Below are 19,718 nucleotides of genomic sequence, written 5' to 3'. Positions count from 1 at the left end.
AAGATCAGGAGTTACAGTAATTACATTCCCTCCACATGGAAGAAACATCAAAAGTAAGAGGGGAACTTTTTCCCTTCCCACTGTCCAACAGTATACTAAATCTAAAAAAATAAAAATAAACCTCTAGTTCACAGACATGTAAGATATTAGCATTATGAAAAATGAGAAACATTTTGCTAGAATTCAAAGACCCGGAGATTTAACAATGCATATGAATGGCTAAAGTTAATGTACTTATATTGCAAGTAATTTTTTTTTCATTTCTCTTCCAGATTTTTTTTTCCAGAGACAGTGTCTCCGTCACCCAGGCTGGAGTACAGTGGCATGGTCAGAGCTCACTACAGCCTTGAACTCTTGGTCTTCTGCCAAGAGTTCAAGGTGAACTCCCTCCTTGGCCTCTCAAAGCCCTGGCATCACAGGTGTGACCACTGCACCAGGCCTCTTCTGGATGTTTTAATATTTGGGCTTTACTCCTGACTTCAGGCAATGATACAAGAAAATGGTGAGAGGGAGGAGGGGAGAAGGAAGACAGGTCAAGAAGTAAGGCAGTAGGAACAAAAGAAGAAAAGAGTTAACACCTACTGTTAGCAAATAGGTGTGAATAGTCCTATACTTTTTCTATGCATCTCAACTGCATTCTACAGAGTTGAGAGAAGGTCAAATTCAAAATCTGGAACCTGAACAGGCAAGAGGTGTGTCTCTCTGTAGGACTTCTTTACATTTTTTAAGTTCAGGGGTACGTGTGCAGGATGTGCAACTTTGTTACATAGGTAAATGTGTCATGGGGGTTTGTTGTACAGATTATTTCATCACCCATGTATTAATTCTGGTATCCACTAGTTATTTTTCCTGGTCCTCTCTCCCTCCTGCTAACCTCCACCCTCTCTTTGGCCCCTGTGTGCATTGTTCCCTCTATATGTTCATGTGTTCTCATAATCTAGCTCCCACTTATAAATGAGAACATGTAGTATGTGGTTTTCTGTTCTTGTGTTAAGTTTGCTAAGAATAATGGCCTCCAGCTCCATCTATGTCCCTGCAAAGGACATGATCCTGTTCTTTCTTATGGCTGCCTAGTATTTCATGGTGTATATATGTACCACATTTTCATTATGCAGTTTAGCATTGATGTTCGGAATTTAGGTTGATTCCATGTTTGTGCTATTGTGAATAGTGCTGCAATGAACATACATGTGTATGTGTCTTTATAATAGAACTATTTGGGGTATATACTCAGTAATGTATTGCTGAGTCAAATGGTATTTCTGTTTCTAGATGATTCTTTGAGGAATAATCGCACTGTCTTCCGCAATAGTTGAACTAATTTACACTCCCACCAACAGTGTAAAAGCATTCCTTTTTCTCCACAACCTCACCAACATCTGTGTTTTTGTGTTTTTTGTTTGTTTGTTTGTTTTTGTTTGTTTGTTTTACTTTTATAGTCAAAATAATAGCCATTCTGACTGGAGTGAGATGGTATCTCATTGTGGTTTTGATTTGCATTTCTCTAATAATCAGTAATGTTGAGTTTTTCTTCATATGATTGTTGGCCACATGTATGATTGCTGGCTGCATGAGAAGTGCCTGTTCAGTCTTTGCCCACTTTTTAACTGGGTTGCTTTTGGCTTGTAAATTTGTTTAAGTTCCTTATAGATGCTGCATAGTTTGCAAAGTTGTCTCCCATTCTGTAGGTTGTCCATTTACTCTGTTGATAGTTTATTTTGCTGTGCAGAAGCTCTTTAGTTTAATTAGATCTCATTTGTCAGTCTTTGCTTCTATTGCAATTGCTTTTGGCATCTTCATCATGAAATCTTTCCATGTGCCTATGTCCTGAATGGTATTAACTAGGTTTTCTTCCAGGGTTTTTATAGTTTTTAGTTTTACAGTTAGGTCTTTAATCCATCTTGAGTTGATTTTTTTATGTGGTGTAAGGACGTTTCAATTTTCTGCATATGGTTAGACAGTTATCCCAGCACCATTTATTAAATATAGGGACTCCTTTCCCCACTTTTCGTTTTTGTCAGGTTTCTCAAAGATCAGATAGTTGTAGGTGTTTAGTCTTGTTTCTGAGTTCTCTCTTCTGCTCCATTGGTCTATGTGTCTGTTCTTGTACCAGTGTCATGCTGTTTTGGTTACTGTAGCCCCGAAGCATAGTTTGAAGTCGGGTAGCATGATGCCTCCAGCTTTGTTCTTTTTGCTTAGGATTGCTTTGGCTATTCAGGCTCTTTTTCGGTCCCATATAAATTTTAAAAAGTTTTTTCTAGTTCTGTGAAGAATGTCAATGGTAGTTTAATGGGAATAGCATTGAATCTATAAATTGCTTTGGGCAGTATGGCCATTTTCACAATATTGATTCTTCTTATCCATGGCATGGAATGTTTTTCCATTTGTGTCATCTCTGATTTCTTTGAGCAGTGGTTTGTAGTTCACCTTGTAGAGGTCCTTCACTTCCCTTGTTAACTGTATTCCTAGGTATTTTCTTTCTGTGGCAATGATGAATGGGAGTTCACTCATGATTTGGCTCTCAGCTTAACTGTTCTTGGTGTATAGAAATGCTAGTGATTTTTGGCCAGGCATGGTGGCTCATGCCTGTAATCCCAGCACTTTTGGGAGGCTAAGGCAGGCAGATCACGAGATCAGGAGATCAAGACCATCCTGGCTAAACGGTGAAACTCCGTCTCTACTGAAAAAACAAAAAATTAGCCAGGCGTGGTGGTGGGTGCCTGTAGTCCCAGCTACTAGTGAGGCTGAGGCAGGAGAATGGCGTGAACCTGGGAGGCGGAGCTGGAAGTGAGCCGAGATCACACCAGTGCACTCCAGCCTGGACGTCTGGACAACAGAGCAAGACTCCATCGAAAGAAAGAAAGAAAGGAAGAAAGAAAGAAAGAGAGAGAGAGAGAGAGAGAGAGGGAGGGAGGGAGGGAGGCAGGCTAGTGGTTTTTGCACATTGATTTTGAATCCTGAGACTTTGCTAAAGTTGTTTGTCAGCTTAAGAAGCTTTTGGGCTGACACCATGGGGTTTCTTAGATATAGGATCATGTCATCTGCAAGCAGGGATAGTTTTATTTCCTCTCTTCCTATCTGAATACATTTTATTTTTTTCTCTTGCCTGGTTGCCTTGGTCAATACTAAGTTGAACAGGAGTGGTGAGAGAGGTCATCCTTGTCTTCAAGGATGCCAGTTTTCAAGGGGAATGTTTCCAACTTTTGCCCATTCAGTATGATATTGGTTGTAAGTTTGTCATATAATGGCTTTTATTATTTTGAGGTATGTTCCTTCAATAACTATTTTACTGAGAATTTTTAACATGAAGTGATGTTGAATTTTATCAAAAGCCTTTTCTGCATCTATTGAGATAATCATGTGGTTTTTGTCTTTAGTTCCGTTTATGTGATAAATCACATTTATTGTTTTGTGTGTGCTGAACCCATCTTCCATCCCAGAAATGAGGCCCACTTCATTGTGGTGAATAAGCTTTTTGACATGATGCTGGATTCGGTTTACCAGTATTTTGTTGAGGATTTTTGCATCAACACTCATCAAGGATATTGGCCTAAAGTTTTCTTTTTTGTTATTGTAACTCTGCGCAGTTTTGATATCAGGATAATGCTGGCCTCATAGAATGAGTTAGGGAGGAGTCCTTCCTTTTCAATTTTTTAGAATAGTTTCCGTAGGAATGGTACTGGCTCTTTTTTGGACATCTGGTAGAATTTAGTGTGAATCCATCTGGTCCTGGCCCTTTTTTGATTGGTAGGCTATATATTATTGCCTCAATTTCAGAATTCATTATTGGTTTACTTAGGGATTACATTTCTTCCTGGTTCCGTCTTGGAAAAATCGATGTGCCCAGGAATTTATCCACTTCTTCTAGATTTTTCTAGTTTATATGCATAGAGGTGTTTCTAATATCCTCTGATGGTTGTTTGTATTTCTGTGGGGCCACTAGTAATACCCCCCTTATCATTTTTGACTGTGTTTATTTGAATCTTCTCTCTTTTCTTATTAGTCTAGCTAGCAGTCTATCTATTTTATTAATTTTTTCAAAAATCCAGTTCCTGGATTCATTGATCTTTTGATTTTTTTTTTTTTTTTTTTTTTTTTTTTTATCTCTCTCACCTTCAGTTCAGCTCTGATTTTGGTTATTTCTTATATTCTACTAGCTTTGGAATTTGCTCTTGGTTCTTTAGTTCTTTCAGTTGTGATGTTTAGTTGTTAACTTGAGATCTTTCTAGCTTTTTGATGTGGGTATTTATTATGATGTGCTATAAATTTCCCTCTTAATACTGCCTTGGCTGTGTCCCAGAGATTCTGGTAGGTTGTATCTTTGTTCTCGTTAGTTTCAAAGAACTTCTTGATTTCTGCCTTATTTTCATTATTTATCCAACAGTTATTCAGGAGCAGGTGGTTCAGTTTCCATTTAGTTGTGTGTTTTTTAGTGAGTTTCTTAATCTTGAGTTCTAACTTGATTGTGCTGTGGTCTGAGACTGTGTGGTATGATTCAGTTCTTATACATTTACTGAGGAGTGATTTTACTTCTGATGTGATCAGTTTTAGAGTACATGATGTGTGGTGATGAGAAGAATGTCTATTCTGTTGTTTTGGGATGAAGAGTTTTGTACATATCTATCAGGTCCACTTGATCCAGAGCTGAGTTCAAGTCCTGAATATCTTTGTGAATTTTCTATCTCTTCTAATATTGTCAGTGGGGTGTTAAAGTTTCTCACTATTATTGTGTGGGAGTCTAAATCTTTTTGTAGGTCTCTAAGAACTTACTTTATGAGTCTGGGTGCTCCTGTACTGGGTGCATATATATTTAGGATAGTTAGTTCTTGTTGAATTGATCCCTTTACCATTATATGTAATGCCCTTCCTTGTCTTTTTTGATCTTTGTTGGTTTAAAGTCTATTTTGTCAGAAGCTAGGATTGCAACCCCTGCTTTTTTCTGTTTTCCATTTGTTGGTAAAATTTCCTCCATCCTTTTATTTTGAGTCTATGTGTGTCTTTGCCCATGAGTCTTCTGAAGACAGCATACCTTGGGTCTTCGTTCTTTATCCAGCTTGCTACTCTGTGGCTTTTATTTGGGACATTTAGCCCATTTACATTTAAGGTTAGTGTGTGGATTTCATCTTGTCAACATGAGGCTAACTGGTTATTTTGTAAACTTGTTTATGTGGTTGCTTTATAGTGTCACTGGTCTGTGTACCTCATTGTATTTTTATAGTGGCTGGTAACAGTTTTTCCTTTCCATATTTAGTGCTTCTTTCAGGAGCCCTTGTAAAGTAGGTCTGGTGGTAACAAATCCTTTCAGCATATGCTTAGCTGAAAAGGATCTTATTTCTCCTTCATTTATGAAGCTTAGTTTGACTGGATATGAAATTCTGGGTTGGAGTTTCTTTTCTTTAAGAATGCTGAATATTGGCCTCCAATCTCTTCTGGTTTGTAGAATTTCCACTGAGAGGCTGGCTGTTAGTGTGATGGCCTTCCCTTTGTAGGTAACCTGGCCTTTCTTTCTGACTGTTCTTAATGTTTTCTCTCATTTTGACCTTGGAGAATCTAAAGATTATGTGTCCTGTGGATGATCTTCTCATTGAATATCTTACCAGGGTTCTCTGCATTTTCCGAATTTGAACGCTGATCAATTTAGCTAGGTTGGGAAGGTTCTCCTGGATGATACCCTGAAATGTTTTCCAAATTGGTTCCATTCTCTTCATCTCTTTCAGGTACCCTAATCAGTTGTAGATTCAGTCTCCTTACATAGTCCCATATTTCACTGAGGTTTTGTTTATCCCTTTGCATTTTCTTTTTTCTCTAATCTTGTCTGCCTGTCTTATTTCAGAAAGACAGTCTTCCAGCTCCGAAATTCTTTCCTCCACTTGGTGTCTTCTGGTACTAATACCTGGGATTGCATTGTGCAGTTTTCATAATGTGTTTTTCAGCTCTACCGGGTTGGTTATGTTCTTCTGTATACTATTTTGGCTGTCAGTTCCTGCACTGTTTTATCATTATTTTTAGCTTCCTTGCATTGGGTTACAACGTGCTCTGTTAGCTCAGTGAAGTTTGTTTTTATCCACATTCTGAAGTCTACATCTGTCATTTCAGCCATCTCAACCTCAGCCCAGTTCTGAACCATTGCTGGAGAAGTATTGCTGTTATTTAGAGGAAAGAGGGCATTCTGGCTTTTTGAGTTTTTAGCGTTTTTGCACTGATTCTTTCTCATATTTGTGGGCTTATCTACCTTCAATCTTTGAGGTTGCTGACCTTTGAATGGGGTTTTGTTTTATTTATTTATTTATTTATTTTTAACAGTCTGGACACTTTTCCATAGGGCTGCTGTGGTTTGCTGGGGGATCCACTCCAGACCCTACTTGCCTCGGACTTTCCAGTACCTGGAGGTACTACCAGTGAAGGCTGTGATTCAGCAAAGATGGCAGCCTGCTCCTTCCTCTAGGAGTTCCATCCCAGCGGGGCACAAACCTGTTGGCAGCCTGAACACACCTGTAGGAGGTAGCCTCCTACAGTCCACCTCTGAGGACTCGGCTGAGGTCCCACTCAATGCAGAATAATAGATCAGGGTCCCACTTAAAGATGCAGTTTGGCCACATTTGGCTAGAGCAGCTGTGCTGTGCTGGGGGATCCCTTCCACACCCAGTCTGTTTGGACTCTCCAAAGTCTGCAGGCTAAAATGGCTGAGTCATCCAAATAGCAAAGATGGTGGCCTGCTCCTCCCCCAAGGGGCTCTGTCCTGTCTCAGGTTAAGTGCCAGTGGCTGGCTGGAATTCCAAGCCAGTCAGTCTTATCTTGTGAGGTGCCATGGGAGTGGGATTCACAGACCAAAAATGCCCAGCCCCCTGGATTCAGCCCCCTTCCCAGGGGTATGTACAGACCTCCTACCCTGCTTAAGTTGCAGTCACCTTTGTCAGCAATCCCAGATCCCAAATACGTAAAGTTCTCAGATCTCTGTGCACGCCTGAGTAGCTGTTTTGCTGAGACTCAATGCAGCTCTGTACGTCAGACCCAAGGCCCTGGTTAAATGGGTTCATGAGGGGATCTCCTGATCTGAGGGTTGCAAAGATCCATAGGAAAAGCATGGGTTCCTGAGGTTGCATACTCACTGTTTGCCTGGGCCAGGGATTGGGGTTCTCTTGGTTCCATGTCACTCCTGGGTGGGCCGTCACTCTGTCTTGCTTTTCTCCATTCGCCATGGGTCGAGCCGTTTCCCTGATCAATCCCAGTGTGAGTACTTGGATGTTTCAGTTAATGGTGCTGTATTTACTCACCCCTTTTGCTCCTTTCTGTGAGTCACACATTGTAGCTGCTTCTAGTCAGTCATCTTGCTTCACTCCTGCCATATTTTAACTCTTCTCTGAAAAGCCAACATTACGTATTTGGGAGCTGGACTACCATAAAAGGGAGTGTTGATTTCACCCGGCCATTCTGATTTGTTGTTTTTCCAAGCAGATATCTGAAAATGGCACCTGCTTTCCCAGCCAGGAAGGTGGCCAAAAAAAGAAAAAAAGGGAAGGGAAGGGAGAAGGAAGGGGGAAGGGGGAAGTGGAGGGGAAGGGAAGGGGAGGGAAGAAAGAAAATGGCACCTGCTTCGCTTGGCAAAGTTTTGTTGGTGGTTAATGTGGACAGCATGGAATGACCTTTGAGATAGTTGTTGAAATCATGGCTGCTGACATTTTCACTAAGCCATTCTCCAGAAGCGACTGGGAAGTAGTGGGTTCCCAACTGGAACACAGTTGAAGAATAAAGAGAATAAAAGGGCGAGAATCAAGCAGATATAAACCCATTACTTAAACTACTTACACACTGCCACAGTAGTGAGTTGACTGAAAATCAAACCATGCGTGAGGAGTCTGGTCAGTAACCCCTGTGGGAAGGTAAGACTTCCAACTTTTTTTTTTTTTTCATGTTGGTGGTTTGTGAAGGCCTAAGCAGCTCTCCTGTAAATTCTATAGAACATAGGTTACTGTAAGCACCTTTAAAAAACAAGGTGCAAGATTTTGCACATCACTGTGAGCCACTGGCTTAGCCACTGAGGATATTACTTACTTTGGTCATGTTTAAGAGCAATCCAAACTGTTTATCACTACACAGTACAGAGAACCCAAACTGTGTATCTGGGTCCCGCTTCACCTCCAGATACCATACTGGCATTCAGGCAGGAAAAACTGGGGAAGAAGAAGGGTGTGATGGTTAATTTTATGTGTCAACTTGACTGAGGTAACGGATGCCCAGATAGCTGATTAAACATTATTCCAGGTGTGTCTGTGAAGGTGTTTCTGGAAAAGATTAACATTTCAATCAGTAGACTGAGTAAAGAAGATCTGCCTTCACCTATGTGGGTGTGCATTGTCCAATCCATTGAGAGCCAAAATAGCACAAAAATATGGAAGAGGAGTGAACTATCCCTCTTTTCTTGAGCTGGGACAATTCATGTTTGCCTGCCCTTATACACTGGAGCTCCTGGTTCTTGGGCCTTTGGACTCCAGACTCACACCATTTCTTCACCCCACTCCCAACTTCCAACTGGGACTGGGAGTTACACCATAGGCTCTCCTGGTTCTTAGGCCTTCTGACTCAGTGAATTACACCTCCAGCTTTCCTAGTTCTCCAGTTTGCAGACTGTAAATAGGACTTCTCAGCCACCATAATCACATAAGCCAATTCCAATAATAAATATCTAGACAGATGGATCTATTGACCATACATATATACATACATACATAGATCCTATTGGTTCTGTTTCTCTGGAGAACACTAATACAGAGGGGTTCTAAATGGCTGTAGGTTTAGTCAGAGAACAGTGACTGCCACATCCTGGGACATGCTGGTCCCAAAACAAAGGGAATTCATTTTAAGTCCAGCATTATTTATTTCTTTACTTTATTTTTTGAGAGGGAGTCTCACTCTGTCACCCAGGTTGCAGTGCAGTGGTGTGATTTTGGCTCACTGCAACCTCTGCCTCCGGGGTTCAAGTGATTCTCCTGCCTCAGCCTCCCAAGTGGCTAAGATTACAGGTGCCCACTACCACACCCAGCTAACTTTTGTATTTTCAGTAGAGGCAGGGTTTCACCCTGTTGGCCAGGCTGGTCTCAAAACTCCTGACCTCATGTGATCCACCTGCCTTGGCCTCCCAAAGTGCTGGGATTACAGGCATGAGCTACCACGCCCAGCCTAAACTCAGCATTATTTTAGTCTTCTCTCAGCCTACCCAGGCTGGACTTTCTTGCCAACTCTGACCTTTTCCCTCCAAATGACCTCGTTTCAGAGAACTTCTCACCAAATTGAGTTGTAAGGAGTTCATAAAATAGGACATTTACATGCTGCATATATCAGATCCAGGAATAGTTCAGCTCCCAAAGGCCTCGAAACCACAAGTCATTCATCATCTAGAGACTAAAGGACCAAGAAAATAAACCTTGGTTTCGCAGTAAATAAACTATGTTTGCAATAAAGAAACACTACTCTCCCCTGAGAGCAGTCTCCTATAAATACAAAGCAAGAGGTACACTTTTTCAGACATTTATACCTGGGATCCTCTCACCTTCATAACCAGAAGTTATGCTGACATCATAGAGCACAGGATCATCCTAGTAGAAAAATCTATGTGGAAAACATCTGTAAGAGTGTGTAATAAATTGTTAACAGTGGTTACTTCTAGAGAGGGAGATAAAGTTGGGAGATATGTGAAAAAGATGTTCACAATTACTCTACATACTTCTTGTACAGTGTTTTGGAGAAAAGGAAGGCTGTACCATTGTGGACATCTGCAGTGGTATCTGCAGTGGTAAAGTGAGTGGCTCACAATGATGTGGAAAATCTTGATCTTTTAAAGGTGTTTAGTATGTGCTAGGCTCACTGGAGGCTACGATTCTATACCTCACACAGATCCTGCCCTCTAGCAGAAGTGGTGAGGCATGAATGCACACTACTGAGACACACAGTAGAAAGTGGTTTAATAAAGAGCCTCAGAAGAAGTGTTATGAGAATTGGAAAGATAATTCCTTCCTTCTGAGGACAATCAAGGAAGGCAGAGAACATCATGCAAGAGATGGAAAAATATGAGAATGTATGAAATGCTTAAACACACTGCACGCTTCTACTTATTCTTTAAGATCTAGTTCCAGTGTCACCTCTGCAGTGAAGAGTGACCATTTTCTCCTGGAGTTCAATTGCTCTGACCCATAATTTTTGTTCATCCCTCAATATTAGGCAATTTTCCTCTTTATAAATCTTCCTCTATTAGACATTGAGATAAAGGCCAGAAGACATTTTATATACACCAGTACACAGTCTCACACTGGCATCCATCCTATCCAATCATTCACTAAATGTATTGAGCTTTGTGCTTAGGTGTTGTGGGGGAGGGGGGAGGGGGGGTGGTGACATGCAAAATTGAGTAAGCTATAATTGAGGATAGTAACCTAAAAATTAATACTCCCAGCACTGTCTCGTAAGTACCTCACACACATAGGGCTATAGAAACCAAGATGATGAAAATTAAAGAGGATGAGAGGAAAAGGTTTCCTGAAAGAGATAGCAATTAAGGTTTGTTTTTGTGTGTGTGTGTGTGTTTTTTTTTTTCAAAGAAGGTGGAAAGAAGAATAGGGTAAAAGACAGATTTTATGTGGCAATAACAGCATAATCCCTTCAAGAACTATTAAGAGGCACTCAAAAATATTTCAATGATCCAAAGTATGATCAGGGTAGAGTCTGGAGAACTTGATTCCCATCTAATTATTTCCCTTTTGACATAACAGCCATTTTTGAAAATAAACCCAAGGTTGACCTATGATTGTAAGAGAAAGCCGGTGAAGTAATTTGTCCTAGAATCAGAAACAATATGCCCACCAGCTTACTTCCTGATCACTTCTAACAAGGATTTCAGTGCAGTGGCTCTTTGAGCAAAATAAATGTGTCACTAGTTATAGGATAGTATCATCTAAGTCAATTCAGAATGAAAATCTAAGGGACTGGCCTCTGGGCTCCCCACCCTTCTGCCTGGAGAGGTATGTCAAACTTCCACTTTTCCTACCAGCTAGAATGCTTTACTGCTTGGTAAACAGGCAACTGCCTTCCCCCTTTCACCTAATTGCATCCCTTAAGATCAAATGTCATCTAGGTAACTTTTGCTTTAATTCCACTTGCAGGAGACAAGACATAAGGAGCAAATATGAATTTAATTAGGGAGTAGTAAAGTGGTTCTTTGCAAGATTGAAGAGAGAGAAAACATCTAAGATTCTGTGAACTGGAAGTATTGCTTTGGTGTGCTATAACCTCTGCTGTTAAAGGAGTAATACCCCATATATTCTCTATTTAGGTGCTGAATTTTTTTTTTTTTTTTTTAAATAACAGTTTCTAATAAAACAAGGAGAATTTTTTTTAAAGCACAACTCAATCTCTCACAACAAAAATAATGAAATATAAGCTCAAAACATTAAAAAAGTAAAAGCAGCACATACTCTGAGCTTAAAGTAAACTTTAAAAACATGTTTTTAAAAGTATGAAATGAGTTTTCTATTTTTCTTATTTACTTGCTGGAAATTTTTGCATGTTAGGTATTATGTCCCCAATAAGAATTCACACCCATAAGCAGGTCCGACCTACATGACCAATGATACTTTACAAAGTAGAAATGAACAAATTATTTTCAAAAAGCTGGTATTTTGTGTTTATTAAAATTAAACCACAATTTATCTCCTGACATACAAATAACTGAGAAGTTAAAAGATGTTTAAACTCCAACCTAATTTCACAAGTGTTGTTTCCATCTCCAATCTTGAAAGGTTTGTCACATAAACAGTTTAGTGAGGCCAAAGTGGTGATAAGAAGTGAATCTTAAACTGATTTTGAAAAGGATGCATCACAGGTTCACACTTCCACATCTATACAACTTTATTAACAAGTAAAATACATGCCAGCATGTTTTATATATGGGCAAGGACATTCCTATGATAATGAATGGCACATTATCATCTAACAATTGACCTTTATCAAATATATGTTAATATTTCATATGACTATTTGAAGAATTAAACAACTAATAAATGCTAAAATAACATTTAACAGCAGTTAAAAATATAAAAGCCATTCAGTTTAATATTTACCATAAGCTGGATTCAAATACAACTATTAAAAAAAATACTATTCCTCTTCTACAGGCCAAATGGTTCATTAGAAAACACTGTGGCAATAACAACTGGCTCCTACCCTTACCCCAGTTCCATCCCTCAAAGGGCAGTGGAGCTAAGGTAGTTGCTTCTTGGTGCGGTCTACAATTATACACAGGACGATCATATAACTTATCCTCCAAATTAGAACACTTTCGAGTACGACGAGGCACTATTAAGCTAAGAAAACAGGAATAACCAGGGCAGTTTTGAGCAAACTAAGGATATGTATTACCTTAGTTAAGTACGGTGTCACATTCACTATCATTACCTTATGCACTTCTGGAAATAGTGCATACTAGATGAAAAAAATTATATTAAATGAAGGAACTCTGAATTTTTCTCCAACTGGATATCTGGAACTCCACTTTTCCTGTTAGGAGAGATTTTACTGGAAATAATATTGTTTTAGCAGGTAAAAATATGTGAACAACTTCAAAGGCATGTCTAAAATGAAATATATCTTACAGACTTAAAATAATAGGCTAAAGTTTAGTATTTTTTTCTATTAAGCAGAGATTTTCATTTTAATCAAATGTAATGGGATTTCTATTTTAATCTAAGTTCCTAAAATCTATCCTGCATACACCATATGGAAAAGTGTATTTTTGCCTTAAAATTCAGTTTATTGCATAAATACATGAAAATGGATTATCCTAGCCATGACCAGCTTATTAATTTACAATAGAAGTAATTTGAAAAATTTTTGTATTAACTTCCAATCCCCAGTTCACACTCAAAAATGTTTAGATACCCTAACAAGAGTTCTGATTTTTCAATCTTTAAGGCAGAGTGTAAAGATGATCAAGTGTCCCCAAAACACAACAGCAGCTGTTCAAGGTCACAGGAAATGAAGTATGCAGGATTTGATATATCTGAAGGGAACATTAAGTTCTTGAAAATAACATTCTGATTCCCTTGCTTATGTGATGAGATTTAAGGCTACCATTGAATTATGCCAATTATAGAGGATTAAGTCATATGTATACTTGAACCTTATAGATTTGGGGGGAAAAAGTCAAAACAAAAAGTGAAGTTTTGATGCTGGATCAAAAGTAACATATCCATATTCAGAAAACAAGCACATATACCATAAAAGCTAAAATGAAATTCTAGTAAGTCGATGTTTGACAGCTAAGCTTCCTAGTAATTATTTAATTACCATGTAGCAAAGCTTTAATTTAATTTAAAAATTATTGAAAGAATAAAGTACAGGTCTATAAGAAATTAATACGAAAGAGATACAGCATGAGTTTGAATATGTTATTAGTACAGTTTAATTTTAATTAATTTCCAAATTAGGCAACTAAACCAAGTATTTTTTCTTTACCCCATGCTATTGTCTTACTTCAAGGGTTGTAACACAGGTACTTTAATACAACAATAAAAATTTTAATACAACAATAAAAATTCTATGCAGGAAAGTAAACTGAATGAGACAAAACAAAAAATAGGCTATATTAGCAAAACTAAACTATGTTTTATTTATCAAAGACAATGAAACAATCAGAAAATACAGAGAAATACAGAAGGGGTTATAAAGCATAATAAATTTTATTTTTTGGATATGGAAAAATGTCCCTGAATAGTTAGATGTACCTTTTAGTAGTAATGTCTAATAATAAATAAGAAATCAATTTTATACGTTCCATATAGCTGTATTAAATAATTTTTAAGTTTAAAAGATAAAATACCATCATTTTAAATGTTGGTATTCAAAACCAAAGATATAACCGAAAGGAAAAACAGATGAGACATAAAATGATTTGCAAGATGGGAAATATAGTAGTTTATGAATGTAAATTAACTTCCAGTTGTAATAACGGTTACATACTCTCACTACACACACAGACCCCACAGTCCTATATGCCACAAACACATTTCCATAACTTGAAAATGAGTGTTTTGCATATCTCAGTTCAGGATATGTTTTTTACAAGTTAATCCTAAAGTCATAAAGCAAGAAGCTATTAATAGTACAAGATTTTATTTGCTAAGCTTTACAAATTAAACTCTAAAAAAATTATTACAATGATACTGACAGATATTTTATTGGCTTTTTAAAAGACAAACACAAATGAGAATTATCTTATTTAGAAAATTAACTTTCAAAATTATCTTAAATGAAATAAATATAATATCTAATACAATCTCTTCCTGCAAGAATCTCCAAGACGGGCAATCCTAAAAACCCAGCTTCTCATCTGAAAATCCCTAAAACTAGTATGTCCCTTAAAAAAATTTTTTTTTATCTTATAAAGGACATTTGGTATTCCCACATTTTCTTAAAATTTGTCCTAAAACAAATTCTATCTTTAACACTCAGGTTTCTAAATATATATATGTGTGTGTGTATGTGTGTGTGTGTGTGTGTGTATATATATGTATACATATACATATATATATTTAGTTCACTTAATTTAAAATTAATGGAAGCTATCTGGACACAATTTCTAAGAAAACATTGCAGAAAGTAAGTTATGCATGGTTATTTACAGGAAGAGTTTTCCTAAATAATAATGTAAATGTCATGTTCAAAAATCTGACAAATCCTTTCTAATAATCAGCACTGCAGGTTTCAATAAACCTTATGTAACAAAAGATGTTTCATGTGTAGAATTACCAGATGAGTCTAAGAGCCAGAAACTAAATCATTAGACATGGTTAATAATTTCATTTTTATTATACTAAATGTCAGGTCAGAAGTCAATGGCATTTACAAGCTGGAAGACTGTTTATCCTATAACTCAACTCTTTCAATTATATCAAACACTGATTAACCAAATGTGACTGGACTTAACTGCTACAACTTTACGGTTTCTATCAAGTATACGCAAATCTCTCAAATGGGCACACATGCGTATGTGCAAAACAAATGAAATACAGATACTTAAAGAATGAACAGAAATGGCTTGTAAGCATAAACCACCCTGCCATTCAATTTTGAAGCTCCGTCTTTTCTTCACTAGTCTTCTGTTATTAGTAGTCTTCTATTAAAGTTGTAGGTTTACAGATGATCCAGAAATTTCACATTGGTATAAGAAAGGAATGTCAGGTTGATGCAGTCTGGAGACAAAGAAGGAATTAGTTTTAAAATGTATTAAGTTGTCTTTATCTAAATCACAGTATAATACAACACATTTTATAGAAGAATTATATCAAGTATATAATATTCTTTTGATAAAGTCTATAAATCAGAATATATTCTAAAGTGTAAGGCTTCTATAGCAGACTTTCATCTAGAAAATATTTGCATTGTATTTTACACTCTTTGAAATGCACAGAAGATAACCACACAAATTAGTAAAATAGCAAAATTACTTTGCCTTTTAATCTTATTATTAATACTGACAAATTCTTAATGCCACTGTTTGCGAAGATATTTTGCTTGTTAAAATAAAGCGACAGCGACTTCTTTGGGAGTGGTTGGGGGAGACTTTAATAGAACACTTAAAATGATACTTAAACATGATCTAAAAATGCAAGTGTATTCACAGTACTCTAGCAGAAATAAGTAAATTATATAAGCTTATGTATAACTTACATAAATGATAAATAAAATGTAAGCAACCAAATCACAAAGCATAAAATTTATTTGAAAAAAGAATACTTAGTAAACTTGAAACACTTTGTTCCTTATAGTCCTACATTCAGAAGTTAAGCACTAGTAGACATTTTGGTTATGGAGTTCAAATGCTTGATCAATTTACATTATTTATAGGCATAAAGTATATGGTACTTGCTTTAAAAAATAGAATAGGGAGTAGGAAGTCACTTTATGTGAAGATACTCCCGCTGCACAATAAATAAATACTATTACTATATCCACGGCCTCCAGAAATTCACTGGATAACTAGTAAGACAACGTCTACTCATTTCTTCATATTCCTACTTATTCAAGTTGTAGCCTTCATAGTTGATAAAAACCAGCACACATTAAGAAAACAATAACAGAACTATTTTCTTCACATGACTTTTATTCCTTGATCCAGACTGTTAAAAGGACTGCAAGACAAATTGTTTTTCAATCACAGATTTTTTTTTCCACCAGATATCTATGCGAATTTCACATTGTTTTATACAAAAATGCCCATTCCTTCAGTCTAAGTACTATGTCATAGTTTGTTGTTTTTCAAGCTTTCAAATTTCGTGCTGGTGGTTACTTCATATACATTCTATGGTTAATCTTTAAAGAGAAGTTTTAAAAGTCTGATTTAAAATTTCAGTTTACTCGTTATGTATTTTAAAAACTAAAATTTATGAAATTCAATTTTAAAAATCTAAGAGTTATTTAAAAAGGACTATGACTTATTAAATTTAAATAAGCTAACCATTAGCAGTATTAAAAAATATTAAATATGCTAACAGTAAAAATCATGAATACTCATTAGGCATTTAACATGTATCTGGTAAATTTGAATACATAAAGGAAATAGGCAGAGTTCACAGATTAATATTTCTTACCTCTATAATAAGAAGAAATACCTTGTTCTATGAGCAGCTGCCATACTTTCAGACATGTTTCTGACTTTTAGATAATTAACAAATCCTCTGAAGAAAAGGAGCAGACCTGAGAAAATTGAAATAATATGGATATATATGTTTTTATAAAGAAAGGGGCAAGATAAATTTAAAGTAGACGATTATGAACAAGATCCTCTTGGCTTAAGGAATTTTATTTGCAGACTTCCATTCATTTCTGTAATATATTTTACACTATAAGGATAAACTCTGTCACAAGGAAATACAATTTTTCAATTTGTTAAGCCTAGATGTACCAAAATTAAAGCAAATCTAGTTATAAAAATCCAGAATTACATAAAAACATACATTTAAGTAATTTCCTTAAATAGCAAAGTTACCTGATGCACTTAAACTGATTCAACTCATAAAACTCCCATTGAGCCCATGGGTTCAATCTTTTCAATTAATGTAACTACTGAGTGAACTAAGACATAGTTATTTATATAAAGTACATAAAAAGGAAAAACATACATGTGGTTGCTAACAACTGTGGGGAAAAAAACAATAAGCCTGTAGAGCAGTATCAAGTGCCTGTCATCTGTGAAATCTGTATTTGAAGATATGTGCATTATGTACATGTTTTCAATTATGAGTTCTTATTTTGAAGTAATAATAAGAAACTAACATAATAAAAAATTAAGAAGAGTTAGAAAAGACAACTTGGAAGACAATTACTCTAATGATTTAGATTATTTGGGATTCTTCTTATATCTATCTCAGTTTTCTCCTTTGTAAAGTAGTATTTTAAAATAACCACAGATATATGTAATAATTTAAAAAGCAATACCTGTGAAATTCTCTAAAGTTTCACATAACAAATATTAGATCAATATAAAACATTACCATTATTAGTATAAGCCTTTGAAATACTTAAGCACATGATTGTTAGGGAAACATTAACCCCAGTAAATTTTTAATCAGGAAATTGGGGTGGGGGATCCAAAAACAAAAACAGAAGGTATCTACTGTATGTGTATGACTTTCCTCACCAGGAGGAAAAGGAGTTTGTGAATTTAAAATACAAAGTCTCAAACTAAATTTGTACCCCAACTGCAAGGCAATAATCAAATCACTAAAAAAAAGAAGCATGTGTGTAGTAAATTGGAGAGGAAAGACAGAAGAGAGCTACAAATGATGACTTAAAGGGTATAAATTTCAGCTAAACCCAATTGCATCTGCTTCCCATGTCCTAACTCCCTCCGTTTGGGACTCCCTCTGCATTCCACCCTCATACCCTTCCGGATGCTGTTCAAAGATAGTAATACTGTTATCCAAATGTAAAACTATTACTGAAAAATGTAAACCAACTTATTTGTGGGATCCCTTCCTTTCTCTCTAAAGCTGCTGTTTTCTAACACACATTTTACTTTTCAGGCATTTTCTAAAAGAAGTCACCCAGTTCATATCTAAAAACCAATCACTCAGTGGCTACTGTTTCTGAGCATTCTACAAAGTGCTCAACATTCTTTTCAGCATATGTGAGAGCAACATTTTTATCATTTATTACATTTTCACATTCCCCTAAATAAATAAATACTAGATTACGGCTCTGAAGTGGAACTGGCATTGTCCTCTGTATTCTACTCTGCCCCACATTAACCTCCCTAAGATTCCTCCAATCTCTAAATAATATATATACACACACAAATGTACTCATTTAATATACTTAAATACTTAACAGACTTTATAAACCTTCTCACTTTTAGGTAAAAAACTCAATAAAGAACACGGCATTCAGGCAGTTAGAACACAACAATATAAAACTGGCTTCACCTCCAGATGCATCTCAACAAGGTCATAACACTAAAATAATTTCACTATAGCTATTAAAGAATTAAGTGACCTTATTTAACAATAATCTGTTTCCCAAAAGATCCTAAAGATCTAACAGTATGACTAAATAAAAACTCAGAGAGAAGACTGCCACCTACTGAAATGCTGTTATTTTCTGGTACAATTCTGAGTGAAACATGGGCTTTTAATCCTAACAAGAAACAAAATGTATTCCTTATGTCAGCAAATACATCTGAAAAGTGGATTAAAGGTATAATGTGATTTAATGATTAACTTAATTATCTCACATCGAAGGTAAAAAACAAAAGGGAACAAAAATTGAAAATCCATAAAATTCCATCAATATTAATAAAAAGACATGTCTTATAAGACAACTCAAGAGAAGTACTGTGATCATTAGGCATAAAGCCTTTCCTTATGCCTGGTTGACTAATAATTAATTCAAGGCACAATTCAAAAGCATAAAGAATGTTTCCACGATCGAAAAATAAGAGAATAGACAGAACAACCAAACTATCCAACTCTCAAATTTCCTAAGATCATTAAAAGAAGTTATTTGTGTATATTTTCTGAGATAAATGCTAAGACAGTTTTTTATCACATTGTTATTTTAAAATTTTGTGGCATTCAATGATCATCCCACCACTGACTCTTTACACTGATAGCCTCTGGATTTTAAATCTAAGAAATCTGTAGTGCTATGTAGAATAGTTTAAAAATGTGAGATGATGTGTTTGAATATGAGAATTTTACAGAAGAAAAATAATTTCCACATAAATTGTGCCATAGTTTATTTATATTTACAGTTTTTGGAAATATCAAAGTTAAACTAAATACATTAAGAATAAACTTACCAAGTACAAGAAATATCCACCAAAGCCAATACTGTCCATTGAAATATCCAGTAAAATAATCAGAAAACTATGGAGTGAACATAAATATATTAACCAAATTCGTACACCTGAATTTGAAAATCATAGATTATCTTCAGTTTCAGAATGATTTACCTCAAATAATCTTTAACACTTAAAAATAGCACAAAGGAAAAATAAAAACACCTAATGGCATACATATATATAAATTATTTGAGAAAAAAATCATCTTATGCAATAGCAAAAAAAAAAAAAAAAAATTAAATGAAGTATTTTGGAAACAAAAACCAGTTTCAAACTCCCTGCAAGAAATACAAGTAAATGTTGTATGTCTGAATCACACATTTTCTTATTA

The 19,718-nt window shown here is 36.0% G+C and overlaps 1 protein-coding gene across 1 annotated transcript in view; it reads right to left on the bottom strand.

Moving 5' to 3' along the window:
- Window positions 1-13,422: 13,422 nt before the first annotated feature.
- Window positions 13,423-19,718, bottom strand: part of NDFIP2 (Nedd4 family interacting protein 2) — a 69,078-nt gene continuing 62,782 nt past the window's right edge. The window contains exons 6-8 of the mRNA XM_015121297.3: window positions 19,346-19,412; window positions 16,638-16,743; window positions 13,423-15,239 (exon numbers count right to left, since the gene is read on the bottom strand). Of these exons, the coding sequence (XP_014976783.3) occupies window positions 16,640-16,743; window positions 19,346-19,412 (171 nt within the window). The 3' untranslated portion in view covers window positions 13,423-15,239; window positions 16,638-16,639. The remainder of the gene's footprint in view (window positions 15,240-16,637; window positions 16,744-19,345; window positions 19,413-19,718) is intronic.

Source organism: Macaca mulatta, chromosome 17, assembly GCF_049350105.2.
Source record: "Macaca mulatta isolate MMU2019108-1 chromosome 17, T2T-MMU8v2.0, whole genome shotgun sequence".
Classification (NCBI taxonomy): domain Eukaryota; kingdom Metazoa; phylum Chordata; class Mammalia; order Primates; family Cercopithecidae; genus Macaca; species Macaca mulatta.
Note: the sequence above shows the minus strand (reverse complement) of the source record. Positions and strands in the feature narration are given on the sequence as shown.